General features: G+C 35.4%; 1 protein-coding gene across 3 annotated transcripts in view; it reads right to left on the minus strand.

Moving 5' to 3' along the window:
* Positions 1-21,025, minus strand: part of LOC112908324 (phospholipid-transporting ATPase ABCA3-like) — a 92,249-nt gene that overhangs the window by 13,206 nt on the left and 58,018 nt on the right. For all 3 annotated transcript variants that reach the window (XM_072753690.1, XM_072753691.1, XM_072753689.1), the window contains exons 10-12: positions 17,723-17,857; positions 10,259-10,376; positions 2,162-2,316 (exon numbers count right to left, since the gene is read on the minus strand). In XM_072753690.1, the coding sequence (XP_072609791.1) occupies positions 2,162-2,316; positions 10,259-10,376; positions 17,723-17,857 (408 nt within the window). The remainder of the gene's footprint in view (positions 1-2,161; positions 2,317-10,258; positions 10,377-17,722; positions 17,858-21,025) is intronic.

Raw genomic sequence — 21,025 nt, forward strand, 5'->3', positions numbered from 1 at the left:
CATTAGAAATGACAAATACCCACCATTTGCTTCGATGTGGATGGAACTGGAGGGTATTATGCTGAGTGAAATAAGTCAATCGGAGAAGGACAAACATTATATGGTCTCATTCATTTGGGGAATATAGATAATAGTGAAAGGGAATAGAGGGGAAGAGAGGAGAAATGGGTGGGAAATATCAGAAAGGGAGACAGAACATGGAAGACTCCTAGCTCTAGGAAACGAACTAGGGGTGGTGGAAGGGGAGGAGGGCGGGGGGTGGGGGTGACTGGGTGGCGGGCACTGAGGGGGGGACTTGACGGGATGAGTACTGGGTGTTATTCTGTATGTTGGCAAATTGAACACCAATAAAAAATAAATTTATTATTAAAAAAATAAAGTGTATAGACTGTTACAGGTCATTAGCATATTTGAAGCTTACTAAATGTGCAAAATGTTAATTGCATGGGGCCAATACCATGTAGCCATATTAATAGCCAGATGCTATGATTAAAAAAATAAAAAATTAAAAAAGAAAAAGAATATAGTTGGATGAATAGCACTTTCCTATATTAAACTTACTATAAAGCTATACAAATCAGGGCAGTGTGGATCAATAGCACATAAAAGAAACTCTTGAGTTAATAAGGCCACAGAAATATGACCATTTGATCCTTGACACTGTAAAAAGCAATTCAAAGATGAAAGAACAGTATTTTCAAAAATGGTTTTAGAACAACTGACCATCTATATGCAAAACAATGAACCTAGATCTACATTTATAACTTTAAGCAAGTGGACTGCAGATGGACCATAGATCTGAGTATAACATAAAACTACAAAAATTTAGAAGAAAATACAGAATAAATCTTCATGCCTTGGGGTTAGGCACAGAGTTCTAGAAAAGATGGCAAAGGCAGGATCCTTTAAGAAAAATGTGATAAAAAATGTGATAGACCGGATTTCAGTATTAAAAACTTTTGGTCTATAAAAAGCATTGCCAAGAAAATGAAAAGACAAACTACAGAAATAGGAAAAATATTTGCAAAGCACATAGCCAACCAAGGATATATATATCCAGAATATATAAAGAACTCTCCAAAATTTAATAACAAAATGAAAAATCCTATTTTAAGAATGGACAAAGGGCCTGAACAAATATTTCATCAAAGAGGGTATAAAAATAGGAAATAAGTACATGAAAGATGTTCAACACCATTAGCCATTCATGAAATTCAAATTAAAACCAGGATTATATACAACTACATATCTATTAGAATGGTTAGAATGTTAAGAAGGGATGCCTGTGTTGCTCAGTTGGTTAACCATCTAATTCTTGATTTCAGCTCTGATCATGATCTCAGGGTCATGAGACTGAGCTACATGTCAAGCTCCACAGAGTATGGAGTCTGCTTGAGATTCTCTCCCTCTCCATCTGCCCCTCTCCCTGCTTTTGCTCTCTCACCCTTAAAAAAATGTTAAAAAATATTACAATACCAAATTCTGGCAAGGATATGGAGCAAATGGAATTCTCGGCCATATAGATGGCTGGTGGGGGGTGCAAAATGGTACAGTCACTCTAGAAAGAAGTTTGGAAGTTACTTTAAAAACACTTATAATATAGTCCAGTAATCTCGTTCTGAGAGAAATGAAAAATTATATTTATACACAAAAAACTCTACCTGAAATTCAGAACAGCTTTATTCATACTCATACTGTAAACAACCCAAATATCCTTTAATTGGTGTACTATATTACATCTAAACATGAAGTACGGGTGTTATTCTATATGTTGGCAAATTGAACACCAATAAAAAGTGAATTTATTAAAAAATAAACATGAAGTACTACTTAGCAATTAAAAGAAACATACTACTAATCATACATTAGTATGGATAGATCTCAAAGGCATTATGCTCTGTGTCAGTAGCTAATTTTTTAAGGTTACATAATATAGGATTCCATTTACGATGGTATTCTCAATAAGACATTAGTGATTAAGGATAGACCAGTGATTACCAGGGTGGGGATAGGGATGACTTACAAAGGAATAGCACGAGGGAGTGTTTTGGGGTGATGAAACTACTCTGTGGTGCTAGCTGAATGTGTTAAATTTCATATATCTATATATCAAAAGAAAAAAATAAATTTACTGTGTAGTTTAAAAATATTTTTGACTCACCACAGAGAAGAAAAATAGGTGTTCTGAGATTGTCATGTCATTAAATAACAAGTCTTGCTGTGGGCAGAAGCCCAGATTTTTTCGAATCTCCATTATGTTCTTTGAGATGTCAAATCCATGAATATAGACCTCTTCTCTGGTAGGAGGGTAACGACCTACAAGTAATCAGAAGACATAAAAGAAGCTGAGCTTTGGTGAGAGAGCATGATAAGATAATGCAAATTACTATCTTAAATCCAGCCTGCTTATGGATTACTCAAAAGAATTAGCACTATCTCCTACAGTATACTTATCTTGATGAGCACTGAGTAATATATGGAATTGCTAAGTCACTATATTGTACAGCTGAAACTTATATAACACTGTATGTTAACTACACTGGAATTAAGATTAAAAAAAGAGTGCCCTGGGGCACCTGGGTGGCTCAGTGGTTGAGCGTCTGCCTTTGGCTCAGGTCATGATCCCAGGGTCCTGAGCCTGCTTCTCCATCTGCCTATGTCTCTGCCTCTGTGTCTCTCGTGAATGAATGAATGAACAAACAAGTATCTAATAAAAATAAAAAAGGAATACACTTTTTGTGATGAGCACTGAGTGATTATAGAGTTGCTGAATTATTACCTAGAAAAACTGTCTTTCAAAAATGAAGGATCGACCAGACAAACAAAAGTTGAGAGAGTTCATTACTAAGAGAACTCCATTAACAAGAGATGTTAGAGTTCTTCAAGGTGAAACATAAGGATGCTAAATGGTAACATGAAAGCATATTAACTCATGGCAAAGGTAAATACATAGACAAATACAGAATACTGTAATACTTTGGTGAGTATATAATACATGTAATAGTAGTAAGTAAATCACTCTTAATTTTAGTATAAAATTAAAAGACAAAAGTATTAAAATATAAGTATAAAAATGTTGATCAACATACAACATAAAAAGATGTATATTGTGACATTAATATAAAATGTGTTTATGTGGAAAAAATAATATTATAGAGTTCTATTTTTAATTGAAGGTCATTGTTTTCAGTTTAAATAGAATATTATAACTATAAAATATTTTATATAAGTTCCACAAGGTAAACATAAAGGATATACTTACATAATAAACACATAAGACAAAGAAAAGTGAATCAAAGCCTGTAAACATATATAATATATATAACATATATACTATATGTAATATGAATATGACATATAAATATTTTATATATATGTAAAAAAGAAAAGTAGATGGCAAAAGAAGTGTAAGAAAGACAATTTTCAAAATGACAGCGGTAGGCCCTTCTCTATCAATAATGACTTTAAATGAAAAGACCTAAAAAAAAATAGAGTGGCTGAATGGATTAACTAATAATACCTAACTATACGTTCTTTACAAGGAACTTTAGATTTAAGGACACAAAGAGGCAGAAAGTGAAGGCATGAAAAAAAGATATTCAATGTAAATGGTAACCAAAGAGAGCAGGGGTGGCTATACTTCTATCAGACAAAATAGACTTTAAATATCTCATGAGAGAGAGAGAAAATTATTATATAATGATTATATCATATGACAAAAAATTAAAGTTACAGAAAGATATAACAATTATAAATATATGTGCCCAACATCAGAGCACCTGCCTACATATATAAAGCAAACCTTAGCAGAACTACAGGGAAGAATACATAACAATATTATATTACATGGAGACTTCAATATCACATTTTCAATAATGGATAGAACATCTAGACAGACTATCAACAACAAAACAGCAGAACTGAACAATACTTGAGACAAAATGGACCTAATAAGTATTCCACTTAGCAGCAGAAAATATACATTCTTTTCAAGTGCACATAAAATATAATATTCTCTAGGATATATCATGTTAGGTCACAAAGTTAAGTCATCATAAATTTAAGATTGAAATGATATTAAGTATCTTTTCAAACCACAATGGAAGGAAACTAAAAAGCAAAAGAATGACAATTTAAAAACTCATTAATGTGGAAATTAAAGATCACATTCCTGAAAAACTAATGGTTTGAAGAAGGAAGAAAAAGGGAAATTAGAAAATATTTTGAGGAGCACCTGAGTGGCTCAGTCAGTTAAGCATCTGCCTTTGGCTCAGCTTGTGATCCCAGGGTCCTGGGATTGAGCCCCATGTGGGGCTCTCTGCTCAGCAGGAAGCCTGCTTCTCCCTTTCCCTCTGCTCCTTCCCCTATTTGTGCTTTCTCTCTCTCTCTGTCAAATAGATAAATAAAACATTAATTAAAAATCTTTGTGTATGGTGTAAGAGAATGGTCTAGTTTCATTCTGCACATGGCTGTCCAATTTTCCCAGCACCATTTATTGAAGAGATGGTCCTTTTTCCAGTGGATAGTCTTTCCTGTTTGTTGACTATTAGTTGACCAGAGAGTTGAGAGCCCATTTTTGGGTTCTCTATTCTGTTCACCATACACAAAGATAAATTCAAAATGGATGAAAGATCTAAATGTGAGACAAGAATCCATCCAAATCCTAGAGGAGAACACAGGCAACACCCTTTTTGAACTTGGCCACAGCAACTTCTTGCAAGATACATCTGTGAAGGCAAGGGAAACAAAAGCAAAAATGAACTATTGAGACTTAAGATAAAAAGCTTCTGCGCAGCAAAAGAAACAGTCAACAAAACTAAAAGACAGCCTACAGAATGGGAGAAGATATTTGCACATGACATATCAGACAAAGGGCTAGTATCCCAGATCTATAAAGAACTTATTCAACTCAACACCCAAGAAACAAACAATCCAATCATGAAATGGGCAAAAGACATGAACAGAAATTTCACCAAAGAAGACATACACATGGCCAAGAAGCACATGAGAAAATGCTCCGCATCACTTGCCATCAGGGAAATACAAACCAAAACCACAATGAGATGCTACCTCACACGGGTGAGAATGGTGAAAATTAACAAGACAGGAAACAACAAATGTTGGAGAGGATGTGGAGAAAGGGGAACCCTCTTGCACTGTTGGTAGGAATGTGAACTGGTACAGCCGCTCTGGAAAACTGTGTGGAGGTTCCTCAGAGTTAGAAACAGAGCTACCCTTCGACCCAGCAATTGCACTGCTGGGGACTTACGCCAAAGATACAGATGCAGTGAAAGACTGAGACACCTGCACCCAATGTTTCTAGCAGCAATGTCCACAATAGCCAAACTGTGGAAGGAGACTCGATGCCCATCGACAGAGGAATGGATAAAGGAGATGTGGTCTATATATACAATGGAATATTACTCAGCCATTAGAAATGACAAATACCCACCATTTGCTTCGACGTGGATGGAACTGGAGGGTATTATGCTGAGTGAAGTAAGTCAATCGGAGGAGGACAATCATTATATGGTTTCACTCATACGAGGAATACAAAAAATAGCAAAAGGGATCATAAGGGAAAGGAGAGAAAATGAGTGGAAAAAGTCAGAGAGGGTGACAAAACATGAGACTCCTAACTCTGGGAAAGGAACAGGGGTAGTGGAAAGGAGGTGGGCGGGGGTAACTCAGTGACAGGCACTGAGGGGGGCACTTGATGGGATGGGCACTGGGTGTTATACTATATGTTGGCAAATCTAACTCCAATAAAAAAATATATAAAAAATTTAAAAAATATTTGGGATAAATGAAAATGAAAATGAGACTAGAAAAATAGAGATTAAAAAAGGAATAGGAAAAAAATCACTGAAAGTAAGGTTGGTTTTCAAAGACAAATATAATTGACAAACCTAAACTAGAATAAAAAAAGTGAGAAGAGTCAAAGCCAGAAAAGACATTACAACTGATGTCACAAAAATAAAAAAGTTCATAAGAAACTACTCTGAACAATTACATGCTAACAAATTAGATAAAATTGCATGTTTCTAGGAATTTACTCATTTCTTCTAGGTTATGAAATTTTCTAATATACAGTTGTTCACAGTATTTTCTTATGACCCCTTTGTTTCTGTGGCATAGGCTGTAACATTCCAGCTCTCATTTTTATTTTAATTATTTGAATTTTTTCAATTTTGTTGATATTTTAAAAAACCAACTCCTAAGTCTTATTTTTCCATTCTCTACTTTATCTTCACTGTAATCTTTATTATATTCTTCCTCCCACTATCTTTGGGTTTAGTTTGTTAGTCATTTTCTAGTTTCTTAAAGTATACCGTTAGGTTGTTAATATCAGAGTTTTCTTTTTTTTTTTTTTAGAGTTTTCTTTTTTAATGTGAGTGTTCACAATGATAGAATTCTATCTTTGCACTGCTTTTTAAAGTTTGTATGTTTTTTAAAAAAGATGTTATTTATTTATTTATTCATGAGATACACACAGAGAGAGGCAGAGACATAGGCAAAGGGAGAAGCAAGCTCCTTGTGGGGAGCCTGATGTGAGACTCGATCCCATGACCCTGGGATCATGCCCTGAGCTGAAGGCAATGCTCAACCATTGAGCCACCCAGGTGTCCCAAGATTTGTATGTTTCCATTTTAAATTTTCTCAAGATACTTTCTAATTTGTGATTCCTCCTTTGACACATTGGTTACTTAAGGGTGTGTTGTTTAATTTCCACATATTTGTGCATTTTCCAGTTTTCCTTCTCCTCTTGACTTCTAGTTTCATTCTATTGTAACTTGGAAAGGATACTTTCTATAATTTCATTCTTTTAAAACTTGTTAAGGTTTGTTTTTTGAACAAACGTGATCTCTCCTGGAGGAGGTACCATGTCTTCTTCTTCTTCTTTTTTTTTTAAAGATTTTATTTATTTATTCACGAGAGAGACACAGAGAGAAAGAGAGAGGGAGAGAGGCAGAGACACAGGCAGAGGGAGAAGCAGGCTCCATGCAGGGAGCCTAACGTGGTACGTGATCCTGGGACTCCAGGATCACGCCCCAGGCTGAAGGCGGTGCTAAACTGCTGAGCCACCCAGGGATCCCCCTTTACCATGTCTTCTTAAGAATGCAAATTCTGCTGTTATTGAGTTTAGTACATGTCTGTCAGGTCCAATTGTTGTTAAAGATCTCTATTTCCTTAAAGAGTTTTTGTCAAGTTGTATCCATTATTCAAAGTGGAGTATTAAAGTCTCCTACTATTATTGTGCTACTATTTCTCTATTTATCCAATATTTATTTATCCAAGATTTGCTTCATTTTTTAAGAACTCTGATATTTGGTAAATATACATTTATACTTTTATATTTGCCTGTTGAGTTGATATCTTTTTTCCCCTTTGCAATAGTGTTTGATTTGGTAAGTCATTTAGGCTCTCTTCGCTTTTCTTCACGCTTTTAAAAAAGATTTATTTATATGATAGAGAGAGAGTGTGCACACAAGGGGAGGTGCAGAGGGAGAATCAGACTGACTCCCCACTGAGCCGGGAGCCTGATGTGGGGCTCAGTCCCAGGACCCTGGGATCATGACCTGAGCTGAAGGCAGACACTTTACTGAGCCACCCAGGTGCACTGGCTTTTCTTCATTCTTTTTTCTTTTCACTCTTATAACTTCATAATTTTTTTAAAAAATATTTTATTTATTTATTCATAGACACAGAGAGAAAGAGACAGAGACACAGGTAGAGGGAGAAGCAGGCTCCATGCAGGGAGCCTGATGTTATAACTTCATAATTGCAAATAACCTATCTTCAAGTTTGCTAATTCATTTTCCTGTCTGATCAGCTCTGCTGTTGAAACCCTCTAATACAATTTTTCAAGTTAGTTATTATATTTTTCATATCCAGAATTTGTTTGGGTTTTTAAAAAATTACTTCTACCTCTGTTAGTATTTTTTTTCTGTTAGTATATTAATGATTCATCATTTTCCTTTTTTTTTTTTTATATGCGTTCCCTTTTAAATCACTGAACACCTTAAAATGACTTTTTGTCAGGTAATTCAGAGATTTGTTTTTCTTAAGGGCCACATTCTGGGGCTTTATTTTGTTCTTTTGATTAGGGCAGGTTTCCTTGTTTGTTTGGTTGGGTTTTTTTTTTTTTTTTGTATGCCTTGTTATGTTTTGTTGAGATTTGGGCATTTAAAAAAACAGACATCTCTCATAGTCTTTATGGACTAGCTTCATGCCTTGTTACGTTTTGTTGAGATTTGGGCATTTAAAAAAACAGACATCTCTCATAGTCTTTATGGACTAGCTTCATGCACGGGAAGTCCTTCACCAAAAACATTTTCAGATGAGTCTTTGGGGGTCATGCATATTCTCTCATTCTATTGTATATGGCTGCTTTACACTACCCTAATTTCCTCAGGCAGCTTGGAGATCATGTTTCTTTTGTAGTTTCTCTGCCTGTATCCTTGGCACCTGAATGGGGAACTGCAGATTTCCTGCTGCTTTAAAATACTCTAAGATGCTACAGCATTTGCCTCTGTTTTTCTAGGACTTCCAACCTGGCGTCTATACCATGTTGCCACTACCATTAGTGCTCCATTAGACAAGACAGAAACCAGTCCTTTGGGCAGCCCCTAGACAAGCCAGAACATTGCATACAAGTTCTAGTCTTTCCTTTCTGTCCCACGGGAGGAGCTTGGAATTGGGACATTTCCTCCTGATTGTGCCATGCCATGTTGGGGGAAGGGTTGGGGTGAGAAAATGCCATAAACTTTCTACCCTTTTTGGTATTGGCCATGCATTCATTTGTAAGCTGCAACATCCAAAATGATTTTTGGAGTTTTTAAATAAGTATTTTTGTCTGTATATTGTTGCTAACTTAGTGTCTCAGTGGGGATGAAGGCCTGGAGCTTCCAAGTCCACCATATTGCTGAATGTCACTCTTACCTCCTGTTTCTAAGTTGCCTCTATCTTCCTTTAGTCTTATTTAATTGCTGTAGGTCTTTGTGTATTTCCAGAGTTCTGGCAAAATTAGTTCTGACATTTTGTGCTTGTTTATTTATCTTGTCTATGAAGGGACCAGAACTTGGAACTACCACCTCTGACAATTTGCTCCCAATGGTTGTTTCTGATCTCCATCTTGGTGTATGAATAGGATTTCAATAGGTGGAGAGGTAGTCCAGGCACTCCCATTGAGAAAAAGGAGCACATGCAGATGGAAAAGTGCATTGTATGTGTTCTGAGATAACACGCAGAAGATGGGGTATGTTCCAAGATAATTTATGTAAAGCATATCAACTATACATAATCCATATATTATCATGAAGTTAATAACTCAAATCATAATCTTGTGATACTAGCTAGGTAGTCATATTGCTTAGAAGGCTTTTAATTGAGACTTAAGACAAAATCAGTTCAAATATATAAAACAGCAGATAATGTGGGTAGTATCTACCTTCCTGAGCTAGTTTGGGCATTATTTCAGTTTCAAAGGAGAAGCTATTATATCACAACTACTAAGCTCAGCTCTGCTCCAGCCTTGAGAACTTACGCTAACCTCACACACAACTAGGGATTCACTATCCTAATTGTCCCTAGTATTCCTTGTCCATTCTTCATTTCTGGTGAATGCAGTGTGTCTAATATATAAACCTACATAAAATATTCTTCCATGGCTTCACATTGCAGTCAGCATAAATTCTAATCTTCATAGGATGGTTTCCCCCAAACCTTTCATGATTTGACCTTTTGAAGATTCCTCTAGTTTTATCTTTTGCTATTATTCAAATTCCACCTCTGATCTAGTCAGTTCCCTGCTTTCAAGTCTCCTAGTCTTTGCTTATAATTCATTCACAGGCCTTCATACATCCTATTTGTCTCAGATTTGATGACACGGTCCTTTTTCTTACCCTCAAAATAGGTTATGTGCCATTCTCTTAGTTGAATAGCACCCCACACATAACATCTCCTTTCTGACTTATGATGTTAAGTTTCAAGTTTCTTTTCTATATCTCCACCAGTATACAAAATTGAGTGTAACAATGCTGTAATCACCACTGTATTACCAATTCCTATGAAAAATTATATAAATATTTTTACTGAATAAATGAATGTATTACATTACTAAGAGCACTCTGGTTGTAAATAAAGTGTAATAAAAATTGCCACACTGAAACGACAATACACACAATATCACACAGTGCTGATTGATTTGAAGTCTTAGAAGGAAGCTGACTTCTGCTGTAAACAGCTGAATACGTACCTGTGAGAAGAGACAAGATTGTGGTTTTTCCTGCCCCATTTTGCCCTAGAAGAATAGTGATTTGCCCCTTAAATAAATTCAAGGACATGTTGTTTACTACTACTTTGTCACCAAATTCCTGTGAGATAAAAGAAAGAATAACTTGGTATCTATCACCATCATTTATGAAAGACAAAACATTCATATACTCTATCCTTAGAAGAAACAACATTATAAAACAGGTGAAGGTAGAAAGTACAGGTTTCCAGTTATCCAATAACAAGTCACAGGGATGAAAGGTACAGCACAGAGAATATGGTCAATGGTACTGTAATAGAACTGTAGGGTGACAGATAGTAGCTATGCTGGTGGTGGGCACAGTATAACATACAGACTTGTTGAATCACTATGTTGTCCACCTGAAACTAATGTAATGCTATGTGTAAATGATATGTCAACAAAAAAAAATTTAAAAAAAGGAGAAACATACTATGTAACTTGTGAAAAAAGATAATGTCAACAAGGAACAAAATTTGTAGGTGCACTGAGTTTGTACATTAGGCAAAATAGGTGTGAAGACACAGTGGGATCCATATTTGGTAAGGAAAACAGAGACCTCTCTACATTCTATGTGTGAAGAGTATAATATAGTAATTATGGGGTTATTTAATTGTAGTAAGAGCTAGGAAATCTCATAAAAGTTGTAATCAATGATCAGAAAAATTGATGCTATGATTTTAGCTAGAAGTTTGGTGATTCATAATAACATGCCTGGTAATTCTTGAGATTCTAAGGAGGAGTTGGAAAAATCAAATATGGCCCATTATATGTTTTTGTATGGCCAATGAACTAAGAATGGTTTTTTATACTCTTCAAGGCTTATTAAAAAAGAATAGACACTGTATGTGGCCCATGGAGCCTAAAATATTTATCTAATCTTTTATAGGACATATAAGACAATGCTTCTAAAAGGTTTCTTGAAAACTCCTACTGTTTCATTCTGAAATTAGAAAGCCCTTGGTTCCCAAGAACTCACCTAGATAAATCTAAAATCTGCTTATGTGTCTGTCTGTAAGTGCCTCCTATTGGCAAATCCTAACTAGAAACCAAATAGAGGAGGGAATTTGAGGGAATATAGTTAATGGGTTTTCTTTTGCAATGCAGGAGAAATCATAGAAAAGTTGGTAGTAATGTTGCCAAACTGACAAGAGAAAATACAGAATAGTACATCTACAAACTATCCCTAGGCATGGGTTTTTCAACAGTAGCACTACTGACACTTTGTTTTGGAGGGGTTTCCTGTGCCTCAGTAGCATGTTTAGCAGCTTCTCTGGCCGCTACCTTCTAGATGCCATTAGCACTCTTCACCTCTCTCTATCTTAGTTGTGACAATTAAAATATCTCCACATGTTGTCAGATGTTCTCTGAGGGGACACAATCACCCCTAGTTGAAAACAACTGCCCTAGAGAAACAAATTTTCTCCCATGCTGATAATACTACAATCTGCTTCATCACTATGTCTCCCCAAAGCTATAGCTCTGCATTTTCAAAAGTCTACCAGAAACATAAATTTAAATACTTATAAAAATCTCAAATTCAATATATCTAAAACTCTGCTCATCATCATCCCATGAAAATATGCTTCTCAGCTGTACTCCCTGTTAGAAAATGATTCCAATATTCACTTAGATGTACAAAACAGAAATATACATTTAATCCTGCACTTCTAATTGTTACTAACTACTATATGCAATAAGTCACCAAGTTCAATTAGTTAATTTAGGCCAGGGGTGACCATTCTTTATTCAATAACTATTTACTAAATTATCAGGCATTGTGTTATATGATAGAGTTATATCTAGGAATCAGTTATGCATAGCCCCACCTCAATGAAGCCTTTGTAAAGGAAGTTAAGAAAAAAAGTATAGGAATGTAGTAATAGTTATAGATTATGATCAACATTATGAATAAAACAAAGAGCCTAAAAAATGAGAGGTGTGATAGTATTACGTGTAAAACAAATGTTTATAATGGACATTAGGTAACTAATGATAGTGATTCCTAAGAGTTGGAAAACAAGGTCGGCCCTACAATTACCCCAGCTTACCTAGATAGTGTCAAAGCCATGGAACGGAGACAGTAACTCAGGCACAGTCAAGCAACCTACTGGAGTTGAAGATAGGGAGCTCAGAGTCTACTGAGGTGAAAGTAACCTGGAGTACTAAGGTGAGACTTCCTAGAGTATTCTGGTAAGAACTGATCAACATAAGCATGCGAGGAAACTACAAAGAACCATTTAAAAGTGAGAGGGAACAGCTGCTGGCATTCATCTAGGGCCAGAAAGGGTGCTTATTCCCTAGCCAGACTAGAAAATTTCAAGATTCATAGGGCATTAGGTAGATTACAAGAAGGGGCTGACTGAATCAATAGTGGAGAATAATTACCTGTGGACTAAGCAATGCAGTAATGAAAGTATCAAACTATTTCAGAGTAACTTAATTCTTCTGAAATCAAAGATCAAGAGTTTTCATAGAAAATAAAAATACCCAGAACCCGAAAAATTTGAAGAAGTAGGAAAATTTGACCAGTAATGAAAATATAAATCAATTAAAATCAGCCCCAGACTGACACACATGTTAAAATAAGGAAACACATTAAAATGATTATTATAAGTGTATGTCATATTTTGAAAAAGCTATGATATGGAAGATATTTTAAAAACAGCTCATGGCAATGAAAACTGTAATTTCTAAAATGAAAATACACTTGATGAAATATTGACAAATGCAGGTTAGACACTGCAAAAGAAAAAAAGAAAAAAGTAGTTAAAGATATAGCAGTAGAACAGCAAAGGAAACAGTCAACAAAACTAAAAGGCAACTTACGAAATGGGAGAAGATATTTGCAAATGAAATACCAGGTAAAGGGTAGTATCCAAGATCTATAAAAAACTTATCAAACTCCACACCCAAAAAACAATCCAGTAAAGAAATGGGCAGAAGACACTAAGAGACATTTCTCCAAAGAAGACCTACATATGGCCAACATGCACATGAAAAAATGCTATCACTTGGCATCAAGGAAATACAAATCAAAACCACAATGAAATACCACCTCACACCAGTCAGAATGGCTAAAATTAATAAGACAGGAAAAAACAAATATTGGAGAGGATGTGGGAAAAGGGGAACTTTCTTATATTGTTGGTGTAAGCTGGTACAGCCACTCTGGAAAAGTAGTATGGAGGCTCCTCAAGAAGTTAAAAATAGAGCGACCCTATGACTCAGCAATTGCACCACTAGGTATTTACCCCAAAGATACAGATGTAGTGAAATAATGGAACATCTGCACCCCAATGTTCACAGCAGCAATGTCCACAATAGCCAAATTGTGGAAAGAGCCAAGATGTCCATCAACAGACGAATGGACAAAGAAGATATGGTAATATATACAATGGAATGTTACTCAACCATCAGAAAGGATGAACACTTACTATTTAAATTGATGTGGATGGAACTGGAGGGTGTTATGCTGAGTGAAGTAAGTCAATCAGAGAAAAACAATTACCATATGATTTGTGGAATATAAGAGACATTGCAGAGGATCATAGAGTAAGGGAGGGAAAACAGAATGGGAAGTCATCAGAGAGGGAGAAAAACCATGGGAGACTCTTTACTATAGGAAACAAATTAAGGGTGGACAGAGGGGAAGTAGGTGGGGGGGGGATAATTTGGTGATAGGTATAAGGAGGGCATGTGATGTGATGAGCACTGGGTGTTATATGCCACCAATAAATCACTGCACACTACATCTGAAACTAAGTATTTACTTTATGTCAGCTAACTGAATTTTTAAAAAGATATAGAGGTAGAAACAATTAAAAACAAACAAACAAACAAACAAAGGATAAAGCCTCAGGAAAGATGTTGCTACAGCCATGCCAGAGACCTTATTGCCAGTGGTATTTTCTAGAAAAAAAAAGTTTATTTTGGAGAGAGACTGAGCACAGTTCACGAGCTGGGTAGGGGGAGGGCTAGAGGGAGAGAGAGAGAGAGAGAATCTTAAGCAGGCTGATCAGGGGCTCAATCTCACAATTCTGAGATCATGACCTGAGCTGAAACCAAGAGGTGGACACTTAACCGAATGAGCTACCCAGGTGCCCCTTCTCTGGGATTTTTGTAGTTTCCTGTCTTACATTTAAGTCTCCAATGCATTTTGAGTTTATTTTTGTGTATGGTGTAAGACAGTGGTCCAGTTTCATTCTTTTGCATATAGCTGACCAGTTTTCCTGACACCATTTGTTAAAGATTGTTTTTTCCTATTGGGTATTCTTTTTTTTCTCTTTAAAGATTTATTTATTTGAGAGAAAGAGACAACAACAGAGATAGTGAGAAAGAGCACAAGCAGGGAGAAGAGGGAGAAGCAGGCCTCCTGCTGAGCATGGAGCCTCAGGTGGGGCTCAATCCCAGGACCCTAGTAACATGACCTGAGCCAAAGGCAGATGCTCAACTCACTGAGCCACCCAGGTGTTCCCTCCCTCCCCCATTGGATATTCCTTCCTGCTTTGTCAAAGATTAACTGACCATATAGTTGTGGGTTCATTTCTGGGTTTTCTATTCTGTTCTATTGAACTACGTATCTATTTTCATGCCAGTACTGTACTGTTTGATCACTACAGCTTTGTAATATAGCTTAAAGTCTGGATTATATTCTCTGATATTTTAATTATTGTGTACCATGGTACAGACCTTCTTGAGTTCATCTTGTTTGGAATTCTTTGTTTCTTGAACTTGAGTCTGTGTTTCTTTCCCCTGGTTAGGAAAGTTTTCAGTTATTATTTCTTCAAATAAGTGTTTTACCTCTATGTTTTTCTCTTCTTCTGGGATCTCTATATAATGTGAGTGTTTGTTCACTTGATGTTGTCCAAGAGATACCTTAACTGATCTTCATTTAAAACAATTCTTTTTGCTGTTTAGCTTGGGTGCTTTCCATTACCGTCTTCCTGATCACCGATCCATGCATCTGTTAATCTACTGTTGATTCTCTCTAGCATAGTTTTGATTTCAGTTTTTGTAGTCTCCCCCGAGTGGCTCTTTTTTATGTTTTCTATGTCAGCTACTTCTTCTAAACTTAAAGGAATGGTCTTTATCTTGCTTGTTATTTTCTATGTGTTCTCTCTCTTGTTTGCAGAAGCTGTTCAGGCAGTTCTCAGTTCTTCGGGTGGAAATGCTCGATAAATAGGTATAGATTTGTTGTGTCTGTGGAGAAGACGAGTTCAGGATCTACCTATATCGCCATCTTGGATTGGAACTCAGCTTCTTGTATGTTAAAACTTCAATAGAATGGTTTAAAAAACAAATGGGTATTGCCTAGCTGATATTGCTTTTTTCAAATATGATAAATTATAGAAACATCCAGAAAACTGTTTGAATTTACTATCTGAATTGGAATAAAACTGATACCTTGTAAGTTGTTGTGCTATTACAATAAAATAGAATTCAACAACAACAAAAAAGTGGTGTGTGGCTACCATAACATTAGTAAAAGTACGTTTAAGAGAAGAACATTGCCAAGGATAAAGTGTATCATTATATAATGATAAAGAGATCAACTTTTCAAGAACACATAATTTTCCTAAACGTTTGTGCACCCAATAACAGAGCGAAAAATATAAGGCCAAAGAGCTACAGAGAAAAACAGGAAAAATGTGGTTATTTTTAAGGACTTCAATACTTTTCTCTCAATAATTGTTAGAATGTGTAGAATCATTAAAGGATATAGAATACTTAATAAGGGCAGTCCCGGTGGTGCAGCGGTTTAGCGCCGCCTGCAGTGGGGGGGGGGTGATCCTGGAGACCCCGGATCGAGTCCCACATTGGGCTTCCTGCATGGAGCCTGCTTCTCCCTTTGCCTGTGTCTCTGCCTCTCTCTTGCTCTCTCTGAATGAATAAATAAATAAATCTTAAAAAAAAGAATACTTAATAAATTACCAACTAACTTAACTAACATTTAGGTATTACTCTAAGAACCAATAGCAGATTACACATTATTTTCAAGTATGTATATAACATGTATTTAGACAGATGACTGACGGAGCTATAAAACAAGAATCAATAAATCTAAAGGATTCATGTCATACAAAGTATCTTCTCTTACCAGAATCAGAATTAGATTAGAAATTAGTACCAGAAAGATCTCTGGAAAATCCCCAAGTAACTGCAAACTAAATAATACAAATTGTACAAAAGCTCTTCTGGAAAAGTAAAGAGGAAATACTTCCCAACGCGTTCTATGAGGTTAGCATTATTCCAATATCAAAACTAGAAAAATGCCTTACAAAAAATGAAAGCAACAGATCAATATTCATCATTAACCTAAGTGAAAACATTCTCAACAAATTTAAGAAAAGTAATTCCATAAAAATAGATGATAGAGTTTTACTTTCGGGAAATCAGCATGAAGAACTCCACAGACACACTCCCCAGTGAAACAAGAAAAGCCGTGAAAATTAAAAAACAAAACAATAATCACATAAAATATTTAGGAGTTGTCCTAAGGGCATGCAGCAAATGAAAAAACATTTATTTAAAAAATTCTACTACAACTTGGTAAATAACAGACTTACTGTTTTTAATATCCTACTCAAGTTTGTCATTCTAGGAATTATTCTAGTTTCCTCCTCTTCCTTCAATGTCCACTATCCCCCAGTATTCTCAGTTCTGTTGGAAATCTTTTAGATCTGTCCGTTTCTCTTATGTACACTTTCACAACCCTTATCCAAGTCTTATCAAAAATACCATCCAGTCTTCTTTTTCCCACTTTTCTTCTCAAGTCCCCATTCTTCAAAACCTTGTTTTCCATATTGTAGTCAAAATGATCATTAAAACACATACATAATACTCCTCCAGTGCTTTAAACCAATCAATGGCTTCCCAATGAAGCCATTTACTATCATTCTTTTACCTCTAAATATATTGGTTTTCTTTTTGTTCCTCAAACACATGAACATCTTTCTCACCTCAGGGTCTTTGAATTTGCTATTTGTCTACTTATGGTATTCTTCTCTTACTTAGCTTTTCAAATAATTAGCTCTCATTCTTCAGGTTTCAGCTCAAAGGTCATCTCTTTGGAGAGATTTCCTTTTAACTACATTTAGTGTCATCCCCTCCACTCACACTCAAATGTTATTATTGTATCGTCAAGTTTATTTTCTTCACAGAATTTATTACAAAATTCAAATATCACTTGTTCTAAGCCTATCAGAAAAGAGTAGAAGTAAGCATGATGAATGGAGTAAATACTATGCTGTAAGGATATATCTATATTTATATGTTCTATGAATGTCTCTCTTAAATTAGAACTATATTGATTATGACTCTTAATTAAGCATCTTAAGTGTTTTCTAGAAATGGCCAGTTACAAACCCAGGGTATAGTACATGGCTTTCAGTCTTAGCAGGAGAAAGAGACCTTTGAAACAAATACCTTGTGTAAATGTTTGATCTGGATACCTGCCACCAAACTAGTAGGTTCAGCCTCAAAATGCTTGTTTGGAGTTTGTCCACAATTTTTCACTTCTTTTTTCTCTCTAATTTTTGTTTCACCAAGCCAGTATGAGCGCTACAAAGAAAGCCAAAATGAAATTACCAAAATGAACTTTCAGAACCAAAGCATTCCATCTGAACAGATCTATAATGAATAAAGTGACTGACTTAGTAATCAAAATCTGCCTACAGGGGTACCTGGGTGGCTCAGTGGTTAAGCATCTGCCTTCGGCTCAGGGCATGATCCCAGGGTCCTAGGATCAAGTCCCATATTGGGCTCCCTATGGGGATCCTGCTTCTCCCTATGTCTCTGTCTCTCTCTCTTACGTCTATCATGAATAAGTAAATAAAATCTTTAAAGAAAAAACCTGCCTACAAAGAAAAGTCCAGGGCCAGATGTCTTCACTGGTACCTAACATTTAAACAATAGCAACAATTATTCTCCAAGCTGTCCAAAAAGCTTAAGAGAGAGGAACATTCTCCAAGCTGTCCAAAAAGCTTAAGAGAGAGGAACTCAGCATTACTTGAAAAGTAAATGCCAAAGTTAGGCAAAGATATCACAAGGAAAGAAACCACAGGCCAATATCCCTTTTAATACAGATTTAAAAATCTTCAAAAAATACTCATAAATTAAACCTAATAGCATATCAAAAGGAATATTCATCATAACAAAGTGGGAGTTATCCCAGGAATGCAGGGTACTCCAACATACAAAAACCAATCAATGAAATATATCACATTAACAGAGCCAATGGGAAAGAAAACATACAATTATTTCAACTGATGCAAATAAAGCCTCTGACAAAGTGTCTCATGATAAAGACAATTGGAAAACTAGGAATAGTTTCCTGAAATTCATTAGGGAATTTGTGAAAAAACCCACAGCTAATATCAGACTCAAGAGTGAAAGACTTAAAGCTTTTCTTCTAAAATCAGGGATAAGACAAGGATACCTGCTTTCATTCTTGCTATTCACCACTGTCCTGGGATATTAGCCAGAACAATAAGGCAAGAAAAAGAAATAAAAGACATTCAAATTGGAAAAAGAGAGGAAAACTGTATTTGAAGATATCACAATACTACAATTTAAGGTGCCCAGAGAATCCTCCCCTACACACACTATGAGAGCTAACAGACAAATTCAGCAAAGATGCAGGGTACAAGATCAATATGTATACACCAGTTGTGTTTGTGTATACCAGCTATGAACAATCCAAAAAGAAAACTCTACTCTAACAGTTCTATTTACAATAGCATCCAAAAGAGTAAAATACTTAGGAATAAAATTAACCAGAATGGCGAATGACACACACTGAGACTATAAAACCTCAATGAAAGAATTTAATGAAGACAATAAATGGAAAGTTAAAAGAGAAAAAGATAGTTCATGGACTGAAAGACAATTTTTAGGGGAGGGGTGATTCTGAGATCATCACTGTGATCTCTGCACTGATTCCCAGAGCTCCCTGCATCACTGGGTTCCAAGGATAAACAGTGCAGACATACTCTTTTCTGGCTGCCTTCCTTTCCTGTCTCATTTTACCTTTCTCTGACCCTTCCAAATAAATTCCAAACCCTGTGAAAGAAAACATATTTAATATGGCAATACTACTTAAAGTAATCAACAGATTCACAGTAATTCCTATAAATATTCACTTTTACAGATATAGAAAAACTGATTCTCAAGTTCTTTTGGAACTTCCAGGGCTCCATAATAGCCAAAACAATCTTGAAAAAGAAGAGAAAAGCTGGATGACTTACACTTTCAGATTTCAAAATCTATTATAAAACTATAGTAATCAAACAGTGTGGTACTGACATAAGGACAGACATATGGGCCAATGGAATAAAATTGAGGATCCAAAAATGAAACTATACATCTATGGCCAACTGATTTTCAACAGGGGTGTTAAAACCACTCAACGGATAAAGAACAGTCTTCTCAAAGAATGGTTTTAGGACAAAAGGATATCCACAACCAAAAGAATAAAGTTGAATCCTTACTTCATACTATATAAACATCAACTTAAAATTGATCAGTGATTTAAATTTAACAGATAAAACCATCAAATTCTTTTTTTTTTTTTTAACCATCAAATTCCTAGAAGAAAACACAAGGGTAAATTTTGATGACTTTGGATTTGGCAATACCTCCTTAGATGTGACACAAAATTCACAACCGATAAAACGATTTTTAAATTGGTTTTAATCAAAGTCAAAAATTATTGTCCATGAAAGAGTACTAAGAAGAGAGTGAGAAGAAAATCCACAGAATTAAAGAAAATATATATAAATCATGTATCTGATAAGGCTCTACTGTTCAGAATATATAAAAAGATAACCCAGTTAAAAAAAGTCACAGACCTTGAATAGACATTTCTGTAAGTAACATGTTCAATGGCCAAAAAGCAAGTCCATGAAAATATCTCAAAATGATTAGTCATTAGTGAAATGCTAATCAAAACCACGAGATACCACTTTATCCCACAAGAATGGTTATAATAAAGGGAAAAGAGAATAACAAGGGTTTGTGAGGCTGTGGAGAAATTGGAACCCTAGTACATTGGTTGTGGGAAAGTACAAATGGTGCAGCTATTGCAGAAAATAGTTTAGTGGTTCCTGAAAACATGAAACAAAGAATTATCCTAAGTACTAGCAATTATACTCCTACGTATATTCCCAAAAGAACTGAAACAGGTATTCAAGCAAATACTTAAAGACAAATATTCACAGCAGCACTATTCAAACATCTAAAAGATGCCCTACATTTCTAACTACAGGTTGATAAAGGAATTGTTCTATATACATACAATGGAATATTATTCAGCAACCCAAGAGTGAGGTGCTGACATATATTAATGTAAACTTCAAAAACATTATATTAAGTGAAAGAAGTCTGACCCAAATGGTCACACATTGCATAATTCTATTTATATGAAACATCCAGGATATGAGTTCATAGAAAAAGAAAGCTGATTAGTGATTGCTACAGTCTTGGGTAAGGAAAAATGGGATGTGATTTCTTAATGGGTATACAATTTTATTTTTGGGTAATAAAAATATTTTGGAACTAGATATGTGCAAGTACATTGTAAATGTACTAAATTCCACTGCTCTTTTCACTTCAAAGTGGTTAATTTTAACTTACATGACTTTCATCTTAATTAAAAATTTTAATGTGAAAAAAGAAAAGAGGTACTACAAAAACTTGAAAACACTCTGGCATGGTTTACTATGTGGCTCT

Source organism: Vulpes vulpes, chromosome 3 (assembly GCF_048418805.1).
Source record: "Vulpes vulpes isolate BD-2025 chromosome 3, VulVul3, whole genome shotgun sequence".
Lineage (NCBI taxonomy): Eukaryota > Metazoa > Chordata > Mammalia > Carnivora > Canidae > Vulpes > Vulpes vulpes.